The sequence below is a fragment of the Camelus bactrianus genome, chromosome 3 (genome assembly GCF_048773025.1).
Source record: "Camelus bactrianus isolate YW-2024 breed Bactrian camel chromosome 3, ASM4877302v1, whole genome shotgun sequence".
NCBI lineage: Eukaryota > Metazoa > Chordata > Mammalia > Artiodactyla > Camelidae > Camelus > Camelus bactrianus.
The window spans coordinates 46,220,211-46,245,132 of NC_133541.1; the positions used below are offsets into that span (position 1 = coordinate 46,220,211).

Below are 24,922 nucleotides of genomic sequence, written 5' to 3' on the forward strand. Positions count from 1 at the left end.
AAAAAGATGTAGAATTCCAGTGATTAGCATTTCTATAGAACAAATGAGTTTGGAAACTTCCTCCAAATCTGCATCAGACTTACAGTAGTTGCGTACACCTTTTGTTCTCTAAGATGCTTACCCATTTCCTGTGATGCACTGCTAGCAAGAGACGTTGCTTACCTGGGAGAGGTACGTTTGGTCCCTGTCTGTCTGACTTCTAAATACAGTAATATGCAAATGTACTTCAAACTGTTTTGTGGTTCTTGGAACTACAGGAGGTTAAGAAAACTAAACGTGGGAAGTTTTGAGCAAATCCACCACAAATCAGTGTTTGCCGTTGGTGAATGAAGTAAAGCCTTGTTTCTGGAGAATGTGTTTCAATCCAGGATGCCTAGTGGCTGACAGCGTGCTAGGTGAGTGTGTTTACATGACCAGGGAGCAGGGTCTAGCTCTCTAGGAGCCCGCTGATTGCATAGGGAGGGAAGTTAGAAGTATCTGTAGCACGTCCTAAGAAGCACGGGCTTGGAAGCCCTTGAACGTGAGTGAAAAGTTGTGGAGACAACCTCTGTCTTTAGTTGAGTTCCTTGTAGGATGGAGTCTTTGGGAGTTTGGAAAAATTGGAAAACATTAAACTGAAATCATTTAAAGGGCAATGTCCAGAGTGATATGTTGACTGTTGGCCAGAAGCTCTGGGTCTGATGAAATGTTTTTAAAGGGATCAAGAGTGTTTGAATCAGGACAAAAAATGAAAAATAAATGGCAAGGCTGCAGTGGAACATTTTGAGAAGCTTTGACTAATTGTAGAAAGAAAAGTAGAGCCGCTGACAACACAGCAAATTTGGAAAAATGATCTATTTAGAGAGAGCCCTGTTGGGAGTGTGATTTGATGTGAGGAAGAAAATGGGATCCTGGGAAAATGGGAACACAGCGCGGTGCTGCTAGGCTGTTCTGCATGTATTGTGGCATCTGCTGCCCTCACAGTTCACTGCCTCGGTTTTGCCAGATTTAAAATAATACTCCCCCATCATGGGGCTGAGATTCTGATGAAAAACTCTGGCTCATGGACTAATAGCTTGCAACTCTATACGTGTTGACGTGTTTTCTTTTTTTCTTTTCTTACACCTTCTCCTGGATTTCCTTCTCTTTCTTCTACGTTTGTTTCATGTCTTTTGTGGCTTTGTCAGAAATAGGTAAGGATATTGCATAATGCCTCTTTAGGAATTATCATCTTTCCTCGGCTTGTTTTTCCACCCTCTGTTAATTTGTGATATAACACTCTTTGCCAAAGAAATTAATTATAACTCCGCACGCTGAAAAATTTAACTTCAGGTGGAAAATAAGTAGCAGAAGCTGATGAACCTTAAACAATAAATATTTGTGTTTTACGCAGCTGCCACTGGTAATTAAGAGAAAAATGACTAAATGGAAAGGACCCCAGCTTGCTTGGCTGTTCCAAAGGGCTCCTGGTGCATTTACAGGAGTCTAGTGATTACAGAGCATTTTGTTGAACATCTATGACACATTGCCACCTTGTGGCTGCAAGTTTTCTTTTCAGTGTGAAAGCAAATTTTTAGTATGAAATCTACATGATATGTTATTTCTCCTAGTATTTATACTTCACCTCAGTAACAAAAGGTTTGAGGCATCGCCTAAGAGCACATACAGTACCAAGCAGGAGAATTTAAGAGAATGTCCTTGTTCTTAGAAGAGGCAGGCTGAAGTATTGAGGGGTGAAAATCTGCAATGTCTGCAGCTAACTCTCACTGCAGGGGAAAGAGAAGGAGAGAGAGAGGAAAGCGAGTGGAAGTGGTGTGGCACCACTGGTAAAGGGAATACGGTGTTCATTGTATTAATCTCACAACTTGTCTGTTGTGGCACATTTTCTTAAATTTTCCCCCAAAAAATTGGCAGAAAAAAGAAAAAAGAAAAAAAAAAAAAAAAAACTAGGGTAAGGACATAAAATGGAGCCTAGCAGGAAGCAAAATTAACCTCTACTTTATGTAATGGTTGGGGCTGCATTTAGACCCCTGGCTGGGTTCTGTGTTTTCTAGTATCTGCTGTGTCACTGTCCAGGGTTCCCATGCTACAATTCATTTAAGGGCAGAACTAGACAGAAGTTCATCCTGGGATGCCCTCCTAAGTAGGACACTGATGTAATGAGCAGCAGCCTCAACAAATACTTCGAAAAATACCATCTGGGATTCCTTTTCCCTGCTGATCAGGGCAGATCCTGGAGTGGACGTACTGCTAACTTCTTGAGGACCTCTCACTAAACAGCTAAGTGGCGATGAAATACAGTGCAGTACTGATGGGCAGTGAATTGCAGATGGTACTTACTGACAAGTGCTTGAAATCTGGCTGTTCTGTGTTACTAATGAACACAGTTGAGCTTGCGGGAGAGTTGACATCATGGAACAGCTGAGCCAATGAAGCCTATTTCATCTCAACAGTCTTGAGAGGAGTTACTCATAGGCAAGGTCACATTTCTTTTTGTGTCATGGTTTTGAACATGCTGCCTTGCATAGCCGGACAAATGGCTGACTTCATCCTGAATTTCTTCTTCCTATGAATACATCCATGAGAGTCTTAATCGGAGAAAATCCTGACAAATACAACCAGAGGACCATCTTTCTACCCAGGAAAACAAAACAAATTTCAGGGAAGCATCCCTAAAAAAATGTCTGGCTTTGAGCAGTGTCACCCAACTCTTTTTTGCTTTTAAAATTTCTATGAAGTTGGCTCTTTTCTGTGGCAGTTGGAATTTCTGTGAATATCTTTTGTACTTTTTTGTTCTTAATAACTGTCTGGTGTATGCATGTGCAAATGAATATTTTTGTCTTTAACAACTATCTAGGCACTGACATCTGCACATATACTTACTTGGAGAAGAACATTTTAGAAGATAGGGTCCTATTCCAGTATGAAAGGTTTTCTTATAAAAGCAGGACAGATCTTAAAATAAGTGTTGTGACATGAGGGATTCTTTTGTGGAAAACTGTCTTTTGAAGTGACTTTGGTTTCTCTGGCTCTTGTGACATGCTTTCTTTTAAAAAGCTATAAAATGATAGAGGGATGTATTAATTTCCATTAAGCATTGTACTCGGAGATTTCCCTTCCCTATGTGTATTTGTGAGCACCAAAATCTTGTGAATTTTCTTTTGTGACCAACTAAAGAAGTGATCTATTGATTCTCTAGAGAATCTGTAGAACAATAGTCTTCATTTTTTAGGGGGATGATGGCTCACAGAAAGATGTATTGTACATGGTGACTCAGGATACACACACATAACTTTACAACTTAAACATTTCATGATATGATACTTTTCCTTCCTTCATTGGACTCTGGTGATTTCTCTTCTGTTGCACTAAAAAAATACTGGTCACAATTTACTAAACTTGACCTTATGATCCACTAATATGTTGTGACCTGAAGCTTGAAAACACTGCAGTGGTGATTTTGTAGCCAGCCAGATAATCTTTCAGATGGAACACTCAACAGTGGAACTCTGAGGTCTCGAAAGTAGCCAAATTAAAAACAGGGTTAGGAGAGAGGGTTTTGGAGAAGGAAAAGAAGGAAGAAGGTGTGAATGGTGGCTCATGCATGCTGGTCGTGCTGAGAGTGTCCCCAGCACGTGACACCTCTGTCCTTCTCTCTGCAGCTTGACCACATATTATCCCCTCCACCCATGCCATTTCGGAAATGCAGCAACCCAGATGTAGCTTCTGGTCCTGGAAAGTCGCTGAAGTTTAAAAAACAGCTCAGTGAGGATGGAAGACAGCTGCGGCGGGGAAGCCTGGGAGGTGCTCTGACAGGTGAGTCGCGTGAGTGAGACTTGTTTCAGAGAGGGGATTTCACCTACATGGTACAGTCCTCTGTATCCATGGGTTCCGTATCCACGGATTCAACCAATAGCAGATGGAAAATATTTTTTAAAATTCCAGAAGTTCCCTAAAGCAAAACTTGAATTTGCAGTCTGCCAGCAACTATTTACATAGCATTTACATTGTCTTAGGTTTTATAAGTAATTTAAAGGTGACAAAGTATACTGGAGGATGTACATAGTTGATATACAAATACTGTGCCATGTTATATAAGGGACTTGAGCATCATGAATTTTAGTCTCCCAGAGAACCAATCCCCCATGGATAGGTAAGGACAGCGGGAGAAAGATCCCCAGCAACACTGGAGTTCCACGTGTGAAAACCAGCCTCTAAGAATGTGCCTGCCCCTCCACAGACCATTCGGTAAAATCTAATCCAAGAGAGAGCAGTTAAACTGAGGATTTTATTAGTAAATTTTACTGAGGTGTAATTTACATATAATAAAAACATATCCGCTCTCAGTGTCTGTACACACGGATGGGTTTTGGCAAATTTACACACCGGTGTAACTACCGCCAAAATCAGGGTATAAAATATTCCTGTGCCCTTTCCTTGGGCCCAGGCAGTGATGGATCTGCTTTTTGTCTCTAGATTAGGTTCAGTTTAAGAATTTTGTATTAGTGGAATCATAGAGTATGTGCTTTTTGGTGTCTGGCTTCTTTTGCTCGGTGTAAGATTCATCCACGTGTATCAGTAGTGTATGTTGAACTTTATAAGAAACTGCCAGTCTTCAAAATGGTACCGTTTTGCATTCCCACCAGCAACAGGTAAGGAATCTAATTGCTCTGCATCCTTGCCAACCTGTGGTATTGCCTGTCTTTTTAATTCTAGTCATTTTAATGGGTAAATAGTCCTATCACAGTCTGGATTTAATGTGTATTTTCTGGATGACTAAATAATGTCGAATGTCTTTTCAGATACTCATTGTACATTTGTATTTCTCCTTTTGTGAAGTGCCTGTTCAAATCTTTCACTCATTTTCTTTTTTCTTTCACTCATTTTTAAACTATGTTGTTAAAATTAATTTAAAAAATTCAAATCCAGAAAACCTACAGATAAATTTTGTTTACTTGAAAGATAACCAAACTGAAATAACTTAAAGCATTAAAAAAAAAACCTCACCATATAAATTTTCAGGTTATTAAACTTCATTTTATATCTCTGAAGGTTAGATTTCTGGTTTTTTTTTTTTCATTCTGAGTGCTTTTTCCTCTAAATATAAATATTTTGTAAGAAACTTCGTTGTTTTTCCAAACCCCCATGCAAAGTTTTCTCTACACGTGTCATTCTTTTCTGCCAGTTCATAAATGATCTGGAAATGCGTTGAGTTCTTCATTTTTGTTGGAGAATACGGATTTTGACTTTTTGGAGGTGGAATTTTGGGGAGCAGAAATGCTTCTGTCCCGTGATCAGTGGAGCCTAGAACACGTGACCTAGTGTAGCACACTCCTGGGATGGAGGGTGAATCTAATTTCAGGCTGAGGGGTGAAAAAAAAATCAAAAAAATTTCTGCACTTCACTAAGTTTAAGGCAAATGTTCACACTTGAGCTCTACTGATACTCTTCTATTGGTTATTAGGATATTTTTCTTTGCTTTCGTTTCTATAGATGCAAAATGTTTGCTTTTTTAAGTGGGAGATCCTAAAGATTTAGTCTAACCCTTAGTTTTTCAGGTGGGGAAATTAAATCTTACAAGTTAAAAGGTTTACCCCCTTACTTATTAATTTCACTTAGGAAAGTTACTCAATTTGGCTAAACTAGTTTTGACCAATTGGAGGGGGGAGCAATGGTTCTCTCAAATTTTTGCTTAAGCAGTTTGCTTAAAGCTTTAACATAATGCAAAGGTGTAGCTCTCAATGCAGGTAAACGACCTGAAACACGAAATTTGGACTTCAGCTTAAAAAAATAAAGCTGGACTTGAATCTCATTTGAAAATCTCAACAGCTCTAGCAAGTCTAGCCTTTGCAGTTTGGCTTGATACCCAGTTATTTTAGGTAATTACATCTTTGGTCAGATACTTTTCAAAAATATTTAATAGCCTTTCGGAGAGCTTTTAAAAAATCTCTTGAACGTCAGCCTGTTCTAAAAAGCAGGCACTTGAAAGTTATATCAGAATTTGAAGAAAACATTCTTAATTGGCCTTGTACGTACCTTCACCGAGGGTTTAATGAAATAGCATATGCAAAGCACCTAGCCTAGGGATGGTGGCTATTAGTATTCTGTGCATAACGAATTGAACTGAGGGTTTTTTCAGTTGATGGGTAACTTGGGCTCCTGAACATCAGTTTGAAACCCTTATCAACCGAATTTCTACGTTGTGTCAGGCTCTGTGCTAGCATCAGGTGGTGGAGCAGAGAGAGAAGCAGCATCATTTCTGATCTTTAAGCAAAATGGTTTCCCATAGTTTTAGGCAACTATAAATAATCACATAGGCTCTTCCCTTGAGATAGACCTTGTCGCTAAACTTAAGTCAAACTGGTTTTCCATCAGTGGTTTGTGCCTGATAATTCTGTAATTTGAAGGCCAGCCACCTTCCTATTGCTTAACGTTGTTTTAATCCAAGAGCTCCCCCCACCACCTTAGCCACTTTATGCTTGCTTTAAGACAGAATTTGTGAAGGCTTAATTTATAATATGAAAATTTTGCCACCCAATTGTCCTTGGTAAGTTTCAGTAAACTGTTAGCTCTCTAAGAGGAAGATCTGTGGTCTTTTCATCTATTCGTCCCTCATAATAATGACAGCTAACATGAAGAGCTTACTATGTGGCAGGCATGGTTTTCAGGGAATTACATTTATTGACTGATTTAATCCTTCCAACATCTCTGTGCACTTAGGAGGGTGGCACACTTATCCCCATTTCATAGATTAGAACACTGAGGCACAAACAAGTTGAGTAAATTGCACAAGATCATGGTGCTCATACACAGCAGAGCCAAGATTTGAAACCAGATGTCATAGCTCCAGGGTCCAAGGCTGTAAGCTCTCCACTGTGCCTGGCATGGGTGATACCCAATAGGTTTTCAGTAAATTCCAGCAGGATTAATTGGAGTGAATCCTAGGTGGGAAAATTTTTGCTCAGTTAATATCTGGGGCTGACTCATCTGTAGGGATCCTGTTTCATTAATTAGAAAAGTAAAGTAAAACTAGGCAGTTAATACATATTAAAAACGTTAGTAAGGGGAAGGGTATGGCTCGGTGGTGAAGTGCGTGCCTGGCATGTACGAGGTCCTGTGTTCAATCCCCAGTACCTCTGTTAAAAATAAATAAATAAATACATAGAATTACCCCAAAAGAACTTTAAAGTTCATGCATTTGTTAACTTAACCATTCTTTTCCTCAGATTTCATCCCAAAGAAATAGTTGAATATATGCAGAGAATTAACTCCAGGAAAGTTTAGAGCAGCACCATTTATAATAATTAAAATTGCATATTATCTAAAATCTAGATATCTGGCAAAAGAATATTGATTAAACATATTATGATATACACATAAAATGGAAAACTATTATAAACATTAAATATCATGATGTAAAAATACATTTAAACATTGAAAATGGCTCACCATATATTTTTAGTGTGAAATCTCATTGTTGAATGGACTCATAGTACCTCTTCATAGGACTTACCATAATTGTAATTAATTATATATTTCACAAAGGGGAGGAATACAGTTCCTGTCGGCTAAGGAGTTTTCTCCAACTGGGATGATGTTTGACTTGGTTCCCTTTATAAGTGGGCATGTGAAGAAGGATGCTGTATGGCCCTTTTATACACTCCAATTCAATATATGAGTTATTTTTTGCCTCTGAGGTTTTTTGTGGCATCAGGTGGTATACCAGTTGACAACAATAATGCTCTATAACCACAAAAATGTCACTATCAGACAGCAGTACATATTCCTTTTCTTTCTCGCTTGGCTGCAGGTCAGCCAGGTTTTGGATGATTTAGCCTGGGCTCTGTTGCGATTAGTTCTAGGTCTGCTCCACATGTCTCTCGTCTTCCTTGGACCAGCAGCTACCCCAGGCATTATGTCCTCCTGGTAAAAGACAGGAGCAAGCATGTGCACATCCACATGCACGGGCAGGTTTCAAGCTTCTGCTGGCATCATGTCTGCTAACTTCCTATTGGCCAGAGAAAGTCACATGGTCAAGCCCAGCGTCAAGGGGCAGAAGCATGCTCCACCCACCATGACACCTTGGCAAAATGCAGGTGTATAATGCTCCTGGGAGGGAAGTGAGGAATTAGCACCAATAATTTCATCTAAGGTGGTCAGTCTTTCTCCTCTTAAAATGCAGTCTCTTACAATGAAAATATTTATGTTTACCTGTTTTTCAATTATGAAAGTAATGTGTGTTTAATGTGACAATTTAGTAAATACAGAGCACCATAAAGGAGAAACTGTAAGCCTATAATTCTACCATGCATAGTCACCCTTGATTGGACTTTTGGTATTTTCTTCCCTAACTAAAGTTTTGAATCACTAAGATTATTAGATCAGAGGGGAAAAACAACCAGAACCTTTTATGCAGGTCTGGCATTGAAACAACGACCTCGAGTTTACCATGCCTATCACTGCCTGGATTTTTTTTCTTTTTTTTTTTTTTTTTTTCTTTTTTTGAGACTGATGATGTTTTATGTCTTCATGGCTCGCAGCTTGCTAAATAGGCAACCAGAAGCAACACGTAAACATTGACTGAGTTTTGGGGCCCCCTGATGAGGAAGAGATGCATTATTGGAATCATTATACAGACCCTTAAGTCTGGGCATGACTGTGTGGTAATGTGCTGACAGTTCACAGCAAGGAAGCTGCAGAATGAAGGGCAGAACCTCAGGATCTTGACTCCTGGCTTCTTGATATGCAAATGATTGCCTTGAATCCTAGTCCTGCCTTCCACAGCTGTGATGTCTGCGTGTTACAGCCCTAACAGCCAGGAAACAAAGGAAGGCTTCTTTCCATATGAAGAGGATTGTTTTCACAACATATTTGGGTTGTTGGGAATGTAAAACAAAGAGGAACCTTCGTATGTATATCACTTGCACATCATAATCAGAAGTCGGCTTTGTAGACAGTATAAATTAGAACTTCTGAAACTGTTAGAATGATGGTATTCTATCTGGGGGAAAAAATGAGAGATTTTTTTCCTTCTTGGATTATGGAAATCAGTTTTGTATAACATCTGAAAATACAAATAAAAAGGCATTTCAGAATGATTTTACTTAAAGAGGGAAAGGCAAAACAAACTATGCAGTTCCAGAAAATACTCTTTCCTTTAAAATTAAGTTGAAGGGTATCAAGTTTGAGAGCTGTGTAGAGTTTAATGAGTTTCTCATCCTAAAGTTCTCTTTAGCTTAGTGGGCACATTGGACAGAATTTAGATTAAAGCAAATTTACAGAAAATATAAATATTTTATAGGTAGCCTTGGCATTTAGTAAATATTTCACCTAAATACTCTTCTATATGCTCTAGGTTTCTTTGTGTTTGTAATATCATCAAAGGAATGCCTAGGTAAAAATGGTGTGTATTAGAGTAACACCACATGCTATAACAAGCAAACCAAAAAATATCTGTGGCTGAACACAATAGCCATATATTTCTAGCTAATGTAAGTGTTTGGGTTAGCAGAGAGGTCCTTCCCTCCTGGTGAGTTAGGGACCCACATTTCTTCCACCTTCTGCTTTGATTCTTTCTCTGTGGCCTCAAGATACTCTGCCTCCAGCTGCTGGAAGTGGAAAGAAAGAGAAGAACCTTTCTGACTTCCTAAAAGTCCCATACTGGAAGAGACACACTTCGTTTCTATTCCCATTCTTTTGGCAAGATACCACCACATGGTCACAGCTGAATTCAAGGCTGGTGCTGGCGCTGGGGGAGCCCTCGGTCCCTGCTGGGCTCTTGACTCTGAGTCCAACTACATAAAAGGCAGGGAAAACATGGCACTTATGAAGTCAGGGGAGACTGAGAAATAAGTTTTAATAAAGAAATAGGATATGATTAATTCGGTTTTCAGTATGTTAGGTCTGAAATGCCTTTGAGACGGTAAGTAGGAACATTGAGAAGGACTGTGCATTGACAGAAGCAGAGCATCGTAGTTTTGAGAAGGAAAGGATTAGCCTCTGAGAGAATAAGATAAGGACAAGAAATTGTATTTGAGTTCAACAGTGTAGTCTCTGGAAACCTCACAGAGGGTGGTGAAATGTAGACAAGCTGGAGTGCACGGGGTTAGGAGCAACCTGGGTGAATCTCTAGAAAATTCCGAGTGAAGAAAAACCAAGTGGTTACCTGCTGTGTCATTTCCTTTCTATGTAACATTCTTGAAATGACACAATTATGGAAGTAGGGAACTGATTAGTGGTTGTTAGGGCTTAAAGAGGTTGGAGATGGGAGGGAAGTAGATGTGGCTCTACTTGGGCAACATGAGGGATTCATGTTGGATTCATGAAGGATACATGATTGTATCCATGTCATTATCCTGGTTGTGACTACATCATAGTTTTGTAGGATGTTACCATTGCAGGACCCTGGATAAAGGCCACGTGGGGTCTCTCTGTAGTATTTCTCACAGCTGCATGTGAACCTACAGCTACTTCAAAATAAAAAGTTTAATTTTAAGATGTTGCCTTTCAGGTCATGTATTTTAATACATTTTCTTTTAATAAAAAGCAGGTAGTTTAATAGATTTAGAGGCTTCACTTTTCTCAATGCATTATGAAATATCCGGGAGGGGGTCGGGAGGGTTATTATGGGAGTTGAATAGGGAAGGAAGTCTGAAATGATCTCAGAGACCAGGAAGAGGAGCTATAAATGTAGTAGGATTTCTTGGAAGCATTGGGAGCCCATTTAAGGTCTGAGATCATGAACTGAAAGTCAGTGTACATGTCTGAGGGAAAGGTTAAGGCACCAGGGAAATGTGTGTACTGGGAACAGTAGCTCCACAGAATGTAGCAGAGGGGCCTGGTCCAGGGTCACTCAAGATAGCCGTGGGGAGGGTGGAGCTGAGTTGTCCAAGGGTAAGGGGAGTTTTGGTGCACAAAGTGGGATTCTTCAGAGATAGAGCCAGAGCCCGTGGGAGCTTGGAAGTGGGGCCTGGGTGTGTGGTGGGGTTGTGGACTGAGCAGTGGACTTAACCAACCCATGAAGGATGACCGAAATGTTAATATTTTGAAATCTGGCAAGTTTTGAAACTTTTAAAGGGCGAAGGTCTTTACAGTTGTTAGGAACGGTGCACTTGTGATGCTCTCATTTTGGGTTCTTGGCTCCTGGCCAACAGGAAAAAAACCCCAGATAATTCGCACTTACGGTTTTTACTGACTTAAAAACATCCTGCTTCTATTTGTTTTACTATTATTGCTCAGTGTTGATAAATTCTCTATGCTGGAAGCAAATGACCGAGGGCAGGAATTCTTGGGTTAGTGTTCCATTTTAGAGCTTGTAAAACTGAAGTTGATCACCAATGGTTTATGAAGCTGGAGGGTGTCTCCACCTATTTTTCTGAGTCGCCAATAATCAAGAGGCAAGTCCACGAGCATCTTTTCTCTGGTGCGAGGGCATGGTTTTAAGTAGCCTTTAAAACCATTTGCCCTCTTCACTGCTCCTGTGTCAGTTTATGTCTGGATATTTTGTTTGCTGCCGAGGGGTTCTAATTAGAAGATGGCAGTGTCGGCGTATTTTATGTTTGCTGTATCTCCTTGTCAGGGTAGGAAGACCTTGTGAGACTGCCATCATGGAGCACGTGCTGTTTGCTGGTTCCTTTGACAGATGCTGCCTCCCAGTGGCTCCCTGTCAGGGAGCCTTCTGCTGGAGCTCAGCCCCTCTGCAGGTGGTCTACCCAGGAGTCATTGCTCCATCAAACAGGATGATCCTCACATGGTAGTTCCCAGGCTCCAGGTCACATGCTGCTTGGAAATTGCCACCTTGTTCAGAGCCAGGCTGCAGAGTCCTACAAGAAGCTGTGTTCTCTTCTTCAGACATTTTACACCAACAAAACCATCTAAGAGGTGATGGAAGACATGATAGGAGAATTAAGGAAAGAGTCTGAATAAGCAAGGACTGGGAGAATCAGATGTTGCTCTTACACCAAGAGCCAGGTGAGAGACTGGGCTGTTGGCTTTGATGTGTGCATGAGCTCCAGAGTGGGCTGGGGGCCTGTTAGGTTAGGAAATCTGGTTCTTCAGAAATCTGTTTTACAATTCTGTACCAGATCGAGTTTGAAGGACTTAAAAATTAGCCCTGAGCATTAATTAAGAAGATGTTATTGCTAGAAGACCCAATTTCTCTTAAGTTTCTTGATGTGCCTTCTACAAAGCAAAAGGTAACTTGGGCCTTAAATCACTGTGATATAGAATCCTGAGACTGCTGGGGTAGGAAGCTGAGTTGCTTCCTGAGATACAGCTATACCATTATCACCTGCAAAATAAGGTGGCCATCTTGGTCTTGGGCTGGGTGTGCTGGATGTGATCAAACCCAGTGACTGAAATTCTTCAAAGTACACCAAAGAAGAGAGGGTCTAGTGGCCATTTAAAGTTTTTACTGGGGTTATTTTAAAGATTGTAGATATCTAAATACGTTTTATATACGGAAGTTCTTCATACCAATTAGGCTAATGAAGAAACTTAACAGAATCAAACCAAAGATATGTGAATTTTAGGATCCCCAAAGCACTTTTTCTCCCTCTCCCTATCTCTTCCCCAATTCTCTCTCCACCCCTTATTTCTTGTGTTCTAGTGTGATTCATGAATAATGGACTTTGGTTATTTCTGAGAGAAAAATGAACTTATTGAATCCATACATCAAAAATTTAACTTGTTGATTCTTAAAATTCCCTTTAGAATAGAAAATTGATTTCAGGGTTGTTTTTTTTTAAAGCATTTCTTTTTATTTTCTTTTCCCCTTGGCTGTATTTTTAGTACTTCCCTGAAAGTCTGTTTCTTTCTGGTAGCATGGGCTAAGGCCTGGACACGACTGGGCGTGGTTTTCCTTTGTGCGTTGTGTACTTGGAGGTTCTGAAAAGTGCTGACTCCAAGCTTATGCTTGTGATTCGCAGTTTCTTAGATGTATCATCTGTAAGAGATGAAGCAGTTTTAGATCCCTGTGATTCTTCAGTGTGTTTGATAAGCCACAAAAGTTGAATTGACTCTATTATAGTTAAGAATATGAAACATGAATTTAAGTAATAGAAAATTAGTACTGACTGTTAAATCCCACATACAGCACCCACGGTTATTGGGGAGGGGGAGGTTAGGTTGGGGAAGGCAAGGAAGCTGGTGAGTGCTCATTTCACGTCACACTGGAACCCATGTATGAAGTTGAATGTAGGTAGGCAGCTGGCTCTTCTGGTAACACTTGCTTATACACGGTCAAACTGCAGGGCAATTGCATAGTGGTGCATGTGAGGTGCTAACTGCTCATGTGCTGGGATCAGTCATTTGGACCACACATAAATCCTCTGGACAACACAGGCATGGTAGTGGAGTGTAATGCCGTAGTGACTCGGGGAGACGTGGAACAGGAGAATGGAATACCTGAGTTACGCTGAATGGGTTTTTAAAGATGGAAAGCAAGTGACTTGTCTGGGTGGGGAAAGCATCTTGACATCTCCTGTACTGATTTTTCAAGGTGTAATGAGAAGGACCTGAAATGGGGATTTGAGGTGCAGTCCCAAGTCAACTGCTAAGTAGTTACGCCTTTGTTTCTGGTTCTCAATTTCCTCATTTGTAAAATAAGTATATTGGATCAGACACTCTCAAGGTCCCTTCAAGCTTGAGTAGTAAATACTTTGAGCTACCAAGACGAGCGATAGAAGTCTTTGCAAAGACTAGTTTTCCTTGGTTTCCTCTCATTTTCTCCCTTCACACATAGATGCTGTCTACCACTGAGTGAGGAAGCCCCTTCCTTCCCTGGAGGAACCTGACAGTGATGTCCTGTCTTCTGAAACTGAGCACACCAGGCCATCCATCTCTTACTTAAAACTCATTTTCAGTGGCTAATCAAAGATCAGGAATGTAGAGGGTTTTTTAAACTTCCTGGATGGAAACTGAAAATGAAGCTGACTCTTTGTCAACTCCACAGTAAGACGAGTAGGTGAAGAAATGCAAATGCCACCTATGGGAAAGTTTAAAGATGGGCAAAAATTAGTGTTTCTGATCTATGGACAACTCTGGTGGTGGTAGCCTGCGTTTGTCACTGTCACGTTCCATTGTCATTCAAGTACTTAATCAGTGCCTATTGTCAGGGCTAGATTTATTTTCTTGTGTCTGCCTTGCCGGATCATTTCTCTCTTCTCTGACTGTCTTAGGTCTCTGCATCCCACTAGGGCCTGGAGGGAGAGGTGAGGGTAGGCCTCCTCTTTGGTTTTAACTCAGAGCTGACTGGATCACTGGGGGGTAAAACTTAGGAAAAAAGAGAATAATACCATTTAAATGTCTGTTTCCCTTTTTCTGAGTAAGAACACAGGTTGAGTCATGACCACTGTAAATTATTGACATTGCACCAAATTAGGCCTCAAGAATTTTGCATAAGGTAACTTCACTCCCAGCTTCCAAGTCCCTGTAAAGGAGAGGCGTGTATGTATGTTAAGTACACATGTGGACTTTCATGTGTATACATGCACACACAGCATTGATTTTTATTTCCCTTGGTTTTTATTTTGTGCTCCATAATGTAGGATGCGCCTGCATCTTTGCCCTACATTACTGTAGATGCCAGTGACAATTATGTGTGTCACTGCCCTTTTGTTAAAACCCCTGAAACAAATTTCTCTGAGCTCCAAACGAAGGAAAAGACATTAGTTTGGTCCGATAAATTTCAATTCTTTCTTTTGTTGAGTAATGAGAGCTATCTTTCTATCTTTGCTTTGTTTGCTAGGAATCTCAGTGCAAAGCATTTTTTTGTTTTGTTTTGTTTTTACTCCATCTAGCTAGTGTTTGGCTGCCCTGGTGTATATAAATAATAGAAAAATAATGGAAGATGATGTGTGCACAAACCCAGAGCAATAAGATCCCCATTCTTAGGTGTGTAAAACAGGGAAATGAAGCTTGTGATCCTTTACCGCATTCACATTCCGTCTCGAACCCCATCACATCACTTGTGCTGATTCTTCCACAGCCATACTTGATTCTTTCCTCCCTGCCACCACCGTACTTGTCTCTCCTCTTCCAGGATGGGTCACTTTTAACTCTATTATTTGTGGACCTATCATCCCTTTTACTGCTTTATAAATTCCTCGAGGACCTCTTCCTTGTATCCTCAAAGCAAAACCTCCTGCATTGGCCCTCCTAAGTGCTCAGTACATGGAGTCTCCATATGAAACGCATGACCCTCCATTAAAGTTTAATTTCAGAGAGACAAGTAATAATATTTGGCATACATATGTCCATTGTGATATTTGGGGTATACATATTCATATTTACTTGAATTCCAGTTTGTTTAGGCATCTTGTATTTTAATTTGTGAAATCTGGCAAGTCTATCGGTAGCTGCAGGAAGGGTTGTATACCGAGGCCTTCACAGACATGTTTCTCATAGGTACATGCATGGTGTGAGGGGCAAGGGCCTAGAGATCTTACACCTAGGTATTAGTACACTATTCTTTTCTTATGAACCCTTCCACCTTTAACTTTACCTGCAGTCTTCTTGGAGACAGGACCAACTTTCTGGACAACCATAAGCAGATCTGATATATGATATATTCTTTAATGTGTGAAAGTCTGCGTGTATGTGCCCCACTGCCACTCTTTTGACAGTCACAGTGCTCTCTGTGGATTCAAATAATAGGAGGTTAAATGCATTTAATGGAATGGCTGGAAGATGATCAGGCTCTTGATCTTGAGAGATGACTATTTGGAGGATGACTGGAACAGCCAGATCCCCTACCTGAGCACCAGAGCACTGATTGTCCCATAAGCATGGCTGAATTCCCTAAAGAGGAGTGGGAAGTAGCCTAGTGATGCTGTTACTTTAAGACATGTGGCACTGACCTTGGAGTTCAAGGCTACTTAATGACATCTGAGCTTTCAGAAGAAGTCAGGGGCTATATTTTAGACCAGACATGGAAAGGTTGAATTCCAGCCCTACACTGGTCATTAATTTCCGAGCAGTGCTTGAGGCAATCATGATGCTAATCTTGGCTTAAATTTTCCTCATGGTAAAAACAAGGGCAGTGTTAAATTTTGCAGTGCGCTTAGGATTCGTTAGAATTTAATTCAGGGCACAGGGTTGCAGTTTGGATAACAGTGGTTCCTAGATCCTATTGCTTTTAAACCAGCTGGAGTGGACGTTAACTTTCCTAGTAAGGCAAGAAGGCAGCAGGTTTTATGGTCCCTGATGGAGAACCTCCACCCCAGAAAGAAGACACTGACAAAACGGCATTTGGAGGCGCTGAAGATTTATGTGATGTTTTTGAAAAAAAATTTTATAATCGTGTTCTAGATTTTCGGCTTATTCATTAATCAGTATCAACAAACATTTAGTACAGAAATGTGAGATTCTTCCGGGACCATACGTAGCCATTGAGGAGGAAAAATTTTAAATCTATTTGGAATACAAACACCAGCATGGAACTAGAAACTGTTCTAAAGCAATGTATGTGGAACTATACTGCTATCAGAATTAGATTGTATATAGAGGTTTCTTTGTAAAAATAGAGAACCTGTTAGGAAAATGGTACTTGTCTGGAAATTTCTGCTTAGATTGTCATATGGAGTTTATTTTATGCCCTTGTGGCTGCCTTTGTTCTTTTTGTTTCTCTTGTAAAATTCCTGGTCCCGATTCCTCCTTGGCCTCTGCGGTAACTGTTTAGATGTAGGGCAGTTGTCAGAAATGCTTAGCATCTCAGGGCTGCCAGTGACATTTGGGTATGTCAATCAAAACATCTTAGTGTGCGAAAGAATAGTATTGAGTAGGATTCATAATTTCTCTAAAAAGTAACATCCTAAGTACAAATTGTCCTCACATGTATTGAGGTTAATCAGTTTGGCTTGAAAATACAAAGTGTTTTGTGGAGGTGTTGGACTCTTTTGGAGACAGCTTTCAGAAGAGAAAATCAAAGCCAGTAAAAGTGACACGATGTTCTCTGCATCAAATTTAAGGCTGCTGAGTCCTTTTCATCACTGTTATTGTTACAAAACAAACAACTGAACCACATTTGAATATTCTAGGCAATGGGGAACTAAATAATAAAGGAACAATTTGAACCTTGGGAGAAATATAAATGAGAGAGAAGAGAGTGAGTAAACATACACAGACTTAAGGGTGTGACCCTGTAAAGGTTTAGTCGGTTCTGTGTGCGGGGTGTGACGTGGGGCCACAAAGACAGATGAGATACGGTCCCAGGTGACGCAGTTTACATGTAGAAGAGCATATTGGGTACAGAGATAAATGGCGCTCTACACACATGCAGCTCCGTAGAAGCAGGTGGTTGATGGGGGAAAGTAAGGCTAGTACCACCCCTGGTTGTGGATTCAATGCCAGTGACGCCAAGACGGGTAAAGCAGCCTGGAGGAGACCTGAGCTACTACTGAACACAAACTGTGTTCCGTGTTGTGGTGGGCAGTTGGCATGTGTTACCTACTATCATTCCTAGAGATCTAGACATGAAAACCCAGAGAAGCAAAGTAATTTATCCAGGGTTCCCCAGCTAATAAGTGGTGAGAGCAGGGTGCAATCCCCTATCTGACTGGCTTCCCACTCTGTGCTGCTGAGTCCACTTAGTGAATGGAATGAGAACCACTTACCCCAAAGGACCCCAAACTGGAGAGCATCTGATCCAGTCCAAGGATGACACCAAGGAGGAGTGCCCTTGCCAGGAAGAGTTGTTCAGCAGCGGACAGTAGACGGGATAATTAGTCATTGCTTTTGCAGATCTTCTGTTTGCCAGATGGTATGACAGGCTCTCTGTTGATATTCTAAAGTAGTCCTCACAGTCACCCCAGGATGTTGGTCAGTCCTCTCGTTTTACAGAACATTTATGGGAAACTGAGGTTTAAGATGTTAACAAGGTCACACAGCTGCTACACGGTAATAGTCAGGCTTTGATTTGTGGATTTGAACATCGTGACAGGGACCAAATGGTAATAGACTTGAATTCAACAGTTTCATTTCATGACTTCAAAATTGGACAGTTGCCCCTAGAACAGTGTGGAGGTTTGGGATACCCACCCTCCAGTCCCAAATCCATGTATAACTTACAGCGAGCCCTCCCTGTGCACAGTGCCTTTGCATTTGTGTTTCCTTTGTATCCGTGGTTCCACCCTGCAGATTGAATCATTTGTGTATGGTGTAGTACTGCAGTATTTACTACTGAAAAAAATCCGTGAGTAAGTGGACCTGTGCAGTTCAAATCTATGTTGTTCAAGGGTCACCTGTCTTTCCAGGATCCAGAGATGGCAGCAAACGTGTTTGGATGGAATGCAATTTTGGAAAGGATTGGCATAAGTGGCTTGAGCAGTCAGAGTATGACGAGGGAGGAGGAGATGGCTCTTACTCCTTTATCATTTTGAAGAGGGCAAGATACTGGTCCTCGGGGAGGTTATAGAAAGGTGTAGAGAATGCAGATGGGGGTGAGGAAGGAGAAAGGAAGAGAGGATGAGGAGCTGACAAGTAGTTTAACAGCTGCTCCACACATTTACAAAATGACTCTGAGAAAAAATGGTTCTATTTATTTGCCGTTTCCTTCCATATATCTTCCCAACAGCATTCATCAATATCTGTCATTTCCCAGGGGGGTTAGACATGTCTGGCAATTCATTCTGCTGAATTATATTTCAATACGAGGATGGAGGGAGGCCAGATTGCAGATGTTAACTCTGACCTATGCCCAGCATCGCTTAGACAGCATCCCCACCCAGCTCCTGGGTGCCCTCAGGACATTTCCCGCAGTGCTGCTTAGCGTCAGATTCTTGTTATCATATGCTCATTAGAGTAGCTCTATTTCATACTTCTTTAAAAATCAATGTTAAGTTGTCACATTAGCCTTTGGTCTGTACAGAGAGCTTAGAGCCAAACCATTATGTATCTTTGGATAAAAATTTTAAATCCAGACAGTCACCAACTGAACGGAGACTCCCTTGGTGGTCTAGCTGCATCCGGGAGTTGCTGGCCAGGGCTGAGTCTCATTGCACAATGGGAGAATTTTCTGGGGGTTGGCACGCCGAAAGGCAGCAGTGTGAATACTTAAAATAACAGAAAGATTGAAGCTTACTAAGCTCTGTATCATGTATCAACTCAGATGATCCTCATACCTCCCTTTATTAGAATTTGGTAATCTTGCTAGATAAGAAGAATATTTCTTCTTTAAGAACAAGTTAAGGGAAAAGAGAGGAAAGGCCACATAGATTTCTCTGGGAGTGTAGAGTTGAACTGTCTCCATTTAAACACAGACTGTGTGTTGGCGTTTCTGTCCTTCTGTCATACAGTGGCAAGAGTAACAGGGTGGCTGTCTGTGACAGAGGGTGAAAAGGCCGCTGTACCTTTGAGTCATCTGGTCGCATTGTCCACTCTGAAAGTTACTTTTGATGTAAAGCTGCAGCTGACAGTGGCAGCCGCAGCTTGAGATGCTCTGCATAACCTGAGGTTTGTTCACGGGCTTTGATTCCTGTGTTGTAGGCAGGCGTGTGTCATCTTCCCATAGTCCCTGGCTCATAGTATGGAATGGGCTCGCAAGACTCCTTGAACTGCTTCTCATGGACCCAGTCAGTCTAGGCTTGCCCTAAACTCTTACCATCTGCTATCTGCTGGCTACAAGCTTCCCTTTAAAGCATCCCCCTAACTTTGTCACTAGGTCCTTGTGGTTGCTAGTGTTGTGGTTGGTAGTATTGTCTCGATATTCTGTGTTAAATACAGAATGCTGATGATAATAGTCTAAGAAGTGAAATTGGGCCTCTCTGGTGGATTTGAGGCTAGTAGCAAAACATAAATTTGGAGACTGCTGCATTGGGCGATTACTCTGATTCAGACCTTGATATCCCACTGGCGTCACCATGCTCGTAGTGACAGCCCATCTCCTCAAAGACACGCATCCTCTCTCCATTCAGCTCTCAGTTTCCTGTCAATGGGGGGAGATCCCTAGCTAGTAGACAGTGATGTCTTCAAGGACTTGGGGTCAAGCCTATGCATTGGACTTTACTTGTGTGAGTCAACATGCACCACTTTTTTTTTCCCCATTTTTTTAAGGCTAGAATAGCAGCTCAATACTGGAGTCAGTGAACTTCAGTAGTCCCTGGTCACAAGTCTGTTGGTTTCTCAAATTATATTTATTTATGCCATTAAGAAGAATGATTTAGCTGTACTGTCAATCCTGTCTAAGTATAGTTATTCTTTGGCAGTGGGGACAGGAAATTGGAAATCAGCCACCCGTGTGAGAGAGAAGGTGAAAGGAACATGTCTCTGCGTCATAGCAGCACAGCTGAGATGAGCAAAGGGAGGTGCTCGCAGCCCATGAGCATGGCGGTCCCTGTGATGTGGCACCTGTTGTTGAGGGCTGAGCGGTGGGGTGTGCGAGAGAAAAAGCTCGATGATGGAGTACAGGTTAGGGTGATGGCTGTTGACTCATGGATTCTGCCCAGATCCAGCCAGTGACTTAGCACGGTCTTCAGGCTTTCTCCATTCCAAAAGTTTGAGGGTTCTTGAAAAACTCAGTTCCTCTGACTCACAAATGACTCAGGGCTGAAGTATAATTTAAGCGTAACTTGTGAAAGCAGGTGCTGTTGTAGTTCACTGTGGATACCTTCTTTTGGACAATAAAAGGAACTCCCTCATTTTTTCCTGTGGAAGGTGCAGTGGTTTTGGCTAAGCAAGGGAGGGTAATTGTGTGTGTGTGTGTGTGTGTGTGTGTGTGTGTGTGTATACCTGTGTATGTGTTAAAATATCCATAACAAAATTTTCTGTTTTAATCATTTTTAATTATACAATTCAGTGGCATTTAGCACTTTCATATTGTTGTGTGACAATCCCCATTATCCACCTCAAGAACTTTTTCACCACCTCAAACTGAAACTCTAACCATTAAACAATAATGCCTCATTCCCCCACTTCCCCCCAGCCCCCCAGTAACCACTGTTACACTTGCTGTCTCAATGAACCTGACTATTCCAGGAACCTCATATAAGTGGAGTCATATAAATGTGTCCGTTTGTGTCTGGCTTATTTCATTTAGCCTGTCTTCAGGGTTCATCCATGTGTAGCACGTGTTCACACATGTGTAGCATGTGTCAGTTTCCTTCCTTTGAAAGGCTGAGTCCTACACCATTGTTTGTATACACCACATTTTGTTTATCCATTCATCCATCAATGGACATTAGTGTTGTTTTCACCTTTAGGCTATTGTTTTATATATATGTATATATATATATATATATATATATATATATATATATTTCAATTGAAGTATAGTCAGTCTACAATGTTGTGTCAATTTCTGGTGTACAGCACAATATTTCAGTTATACATGAACATATATATATTCATTTTCATATTCTTTTTAACCATAAGTTACTATAAGATATTGACTATAGTTCCCTGTGCTATACAGTATAAACTTGTTGTTTATCTATTTTATATATACTAGTTAGTATCTGCAAATCTCAAACTCCCAATTTATCCCTTCCCACCGCTTCCCTCCCTGGTAACCATAAGTTTGTTTTCCATAATGCTGCTATGAACATGGGTACAAATACCTGTTTTGAGTCCCTGCTTTCAATTCTCTTGTGTAGACACCCAAACGTGGAATTAAGTGAGGGAGGTTTTAGTAGGCAGTGGGGAGGGAAAAGTGGTGGGAATGGCCCTCTTCCCACTTTAGTGGTAGATGGGAGCTTTCCGGGGGCTACTCTGAGAGCTTCAGTAGTTGCTCAGGACAGCGGCAGCCTGGAGGCCCAAAGGGAAAGCTATCGGATGAGTGATGTGAGCGTGTAGCCCCATCTGCCCGCTCATAGCATCAGCACAGTGCCAGCTCCCCATTGTCCTTTTTGTCCCCAGCCCCTTGCCTCTGCCCCGTTCTCCTACCCTCCCTTCTGTGGCTCCCCTGCCTCACCACAACCCTTAGGAGCAACACGCGGGCCACCTTCTGCTAGGTGGGTACCTTAAAGGAATAAACAAACTTTTCCAGAGTTCTCATGTAAACTGAGCACCAGAAGCCACTTCTAAAGACTGCTTGGTCATGTAGTTCCTGGGTCTTATTTTCCCTTTGATGTCCTGTTTGTAATCCAAGAGAAATCACCCAAAATGTGAGACCGTGGACTGACTGCTAAACCTCTGTTGCAGTTCAGGTGTTATGGAACTTTGGCACTGCAAGCTTTTAAATCTAGTCAGGTACTATAACTCTCTGACGACAAAGTAGGTCTCCAGAGGCTATATTTAATTCTTTACATAGCTGTTCTGCTGAAATTATTGCTGACCTGATATTTTCCTGCTTCAGAGGGATACTTCAAGCTTTGGGGTGCTTTGGAAGCAGGTATATTATGTTTGAAGACATGCATTTATGGAAGTCTTCTTGTTTTTTGGAATTCAGGATGGAAATAAAGGAAAATACATTGCAGGAAAGAGACCATATGTAGTCTAGATAGAACCAAGGCATAGCCTGAGTCCAGGTTTAGTAATCTGCTTATTTTTACCTATAACCTTAAAAGGCTGCAGATCTTCCTACTCACTCTGTTAAGTAAAGAATCTATGACCAAAACAGTAATAGTAACCAGTAAAATTTAGATAACCCCTACCTCTGTGGTTGGAGCCTGAGAAGTTCTCCTATCACTCTGGCTAACAGATTTCAGCTGTAAGATGGACCTGTATTTATTACCTCTAAATTCTAGTTATGTCAGTAGACAATACCTAAGAAATGATTTAATAAGCATATTGGAATTTTGGAAATGTGTTTCCAAAGAACACAGAGCGGGTCAGAGTTTCAGGTGTAACAACAAGCTTGATTCAGTATAAAAATCTCACTGCCAGATTGCTAGGCAAGCTCACCTCTCAGACAACAAATTGGGAATGGCATTATCCATTCATTTCCACCCTGTGCAGCTGAATAATGCAGTTGACAGATGCTAATTTTCTTAAACTGTAGGCAGCAAATGATGCATGAATGCAACAGCAACACACTTTTTAGAGGCTCTTGGTAGTCATCAGAAAGCAAATTTGTATAAAGTTTGATGTAATCACGACCAACTATGGCACAGTGTTAGAGCCTTCTAATGGCTGCCTTAAGTCCATCTGTTGTCCTCTTTTCCCTATTAACACTAATGGGGGTCTAGGCAGGAATAAAACATCCATGTGTTGTGCTAACAGACCATCCAATTTATAACATTCGTGTGATTCCTAAGGATAAGACTCATGCAATAATGACATGGAAAAATCTAACTCATGGCAGGATTATAAACATTTCATTATATATGTATATAAATGCTTCCTAATTTAATTATGTTTTCCAGTGGCTTAACAAAATTTTATTTCTTGTCACCTTATAATCCCACATATGTTGGGTAACTGTGTTTCATATTTTTTTAAGTTTCTTTTTTTTTTTTCTTTTATTGAAGTGTAGTTGGTTTACAATGTTGTATTAATTTCTCGTGTATAGCATAGTGATTGAGTTATACATATACAGATATATATTCCTTTTCATTATAGGCTATTACAAGATATCGAATAGAGTTCCCTCTGCTATACAGTTTAAACTTGTTTATCTATTTTATATATAGTAGCATCTACAAATTCCGAACTCCCAATTTATCTTTCTGTCCCTCACCCTTTCCCCCTGGTAACCATAAGTTTGTTTTCTATGCCTGTGAGTCTATTTTGTAAGTAAGTTCATTTATGTCTTTTTTTTAGATTGCACATAAAAGTGATAATTTTTTTCTCTCTCTCTTTTTCCGACTTACTTCACTTAGTATGACAATCTCCATGTCCATCCATGTTGCTACAAATGGCATTTTATTCTTTTTTGTGCCTGAGTAGTATTCGTGTGTGTGTGTGTGTGTGTGTGTGTGTGTGTTTATTACACATAAATACATATAAAAAACAACTTTTTATCCAATCATCTATTGATGGAGAGATGGGCATTTAGATTGCTTCCATGTCTTGGCTATAAGTGTTGCTGTGAACATTGGGATACATGTATCTTTTCAAATTAGAGTTTCCTCTGGATATATACCCAGGAGTGGAATTGCTGGATCATATGGTAACTCTATTTTTAGTTCTTGTTTTGTTTTGTTTTGTTTTGTTTTTCTTACTGAGTATAGTCTGTTACAATGTGTCAATTTCTGCATACAGCATAATATCCCAGTCGTCTGTGTGTGTGTGTGTGTGTGTGTGTGTGTGTGTGTGTGTATACACATATATTTGTTTTCATATTCTTTTTCATTAAAAGTTATTACAAGATATTGAATATAGTTCCCTATGCTATACAGAAGAAATCTGGTTTTTATCTATTTTTATATATAGTGGTTAACATGTACAAATCTCAAACTCCCAAATTTACCCCTTCCCACCCCCTTTCCTTTGGTAACCATAAGATTCTTTACTATGTCTGTGAGTCTATTTCTGTTTTGTGGATGTATTCATCAGTGTCCTCTTTTTTCTTTCTTTCTTCTTCTTTTTTTTTTTTTCTTAGATTCCACATATAAGCGTTATCATATGGTATTTTTCTTTCTCTTTCTGGCTTACTTCACTTAGTATGACAATCTCCAGGTCCACCCATGTTGGTGCAAATGGCATTATTTTATTCGTTTTTATGGCTGAGTAGTATTTCATAGTATAAATATACCACAGCTTCTTTATCCATTCATCTATCGATGGACATTTCTGTTGCTTCCATGTCTTGGCTATTATACATAGTGCTGCTATGAACATTGGGGTGCATATATTTTTTCCAGTTAGAGTTCCTTCCAGATACATGCCCAGGAATGGGATTGCTGGATCATATGGGAAGTCTATTTTTAGTCTTTTGAGGACTCTCTGTACTATTTTCCATAGTGGTTGCACCAGACTACATTCCCATCAACAGTGTAGGAGGGTTCCATTTTCTCCACACCCTCTCCAGCATTTATCCTTTGTGGACTTTTTAATGATAGCCGTTCTG

The 24,922-nt window shown here is 40.6% G+C and overlaps 1 protein-coding gene across 5 annotated transcripts in view; it reads left to right on the forward strand.

Moving 5' to 3' along the window:
* The window catches only part of MAST4 (microtubule associated serine/threonine kinase family member 4), a 514,312-nt gene that overhangs the window by 142,817 nt on the left and 346,573 nt on the right, over window positions 1-24,922 (forward strand). For all 5 annotated transcript variants that reach the window (XM_074359140.1, XM_074359156.1, XM_074359144.1 and 2 more), the window contains exon 2: window positions 3,642-3,795. In XM_074359140.1, the coding sequence (XP_074215241.1) occupies window positions 3,642-3,795 (154 nt within the window). The remainder of the gene's footprint in view (window positions 1-3,641; window positions 3,796-24,922) is intronic.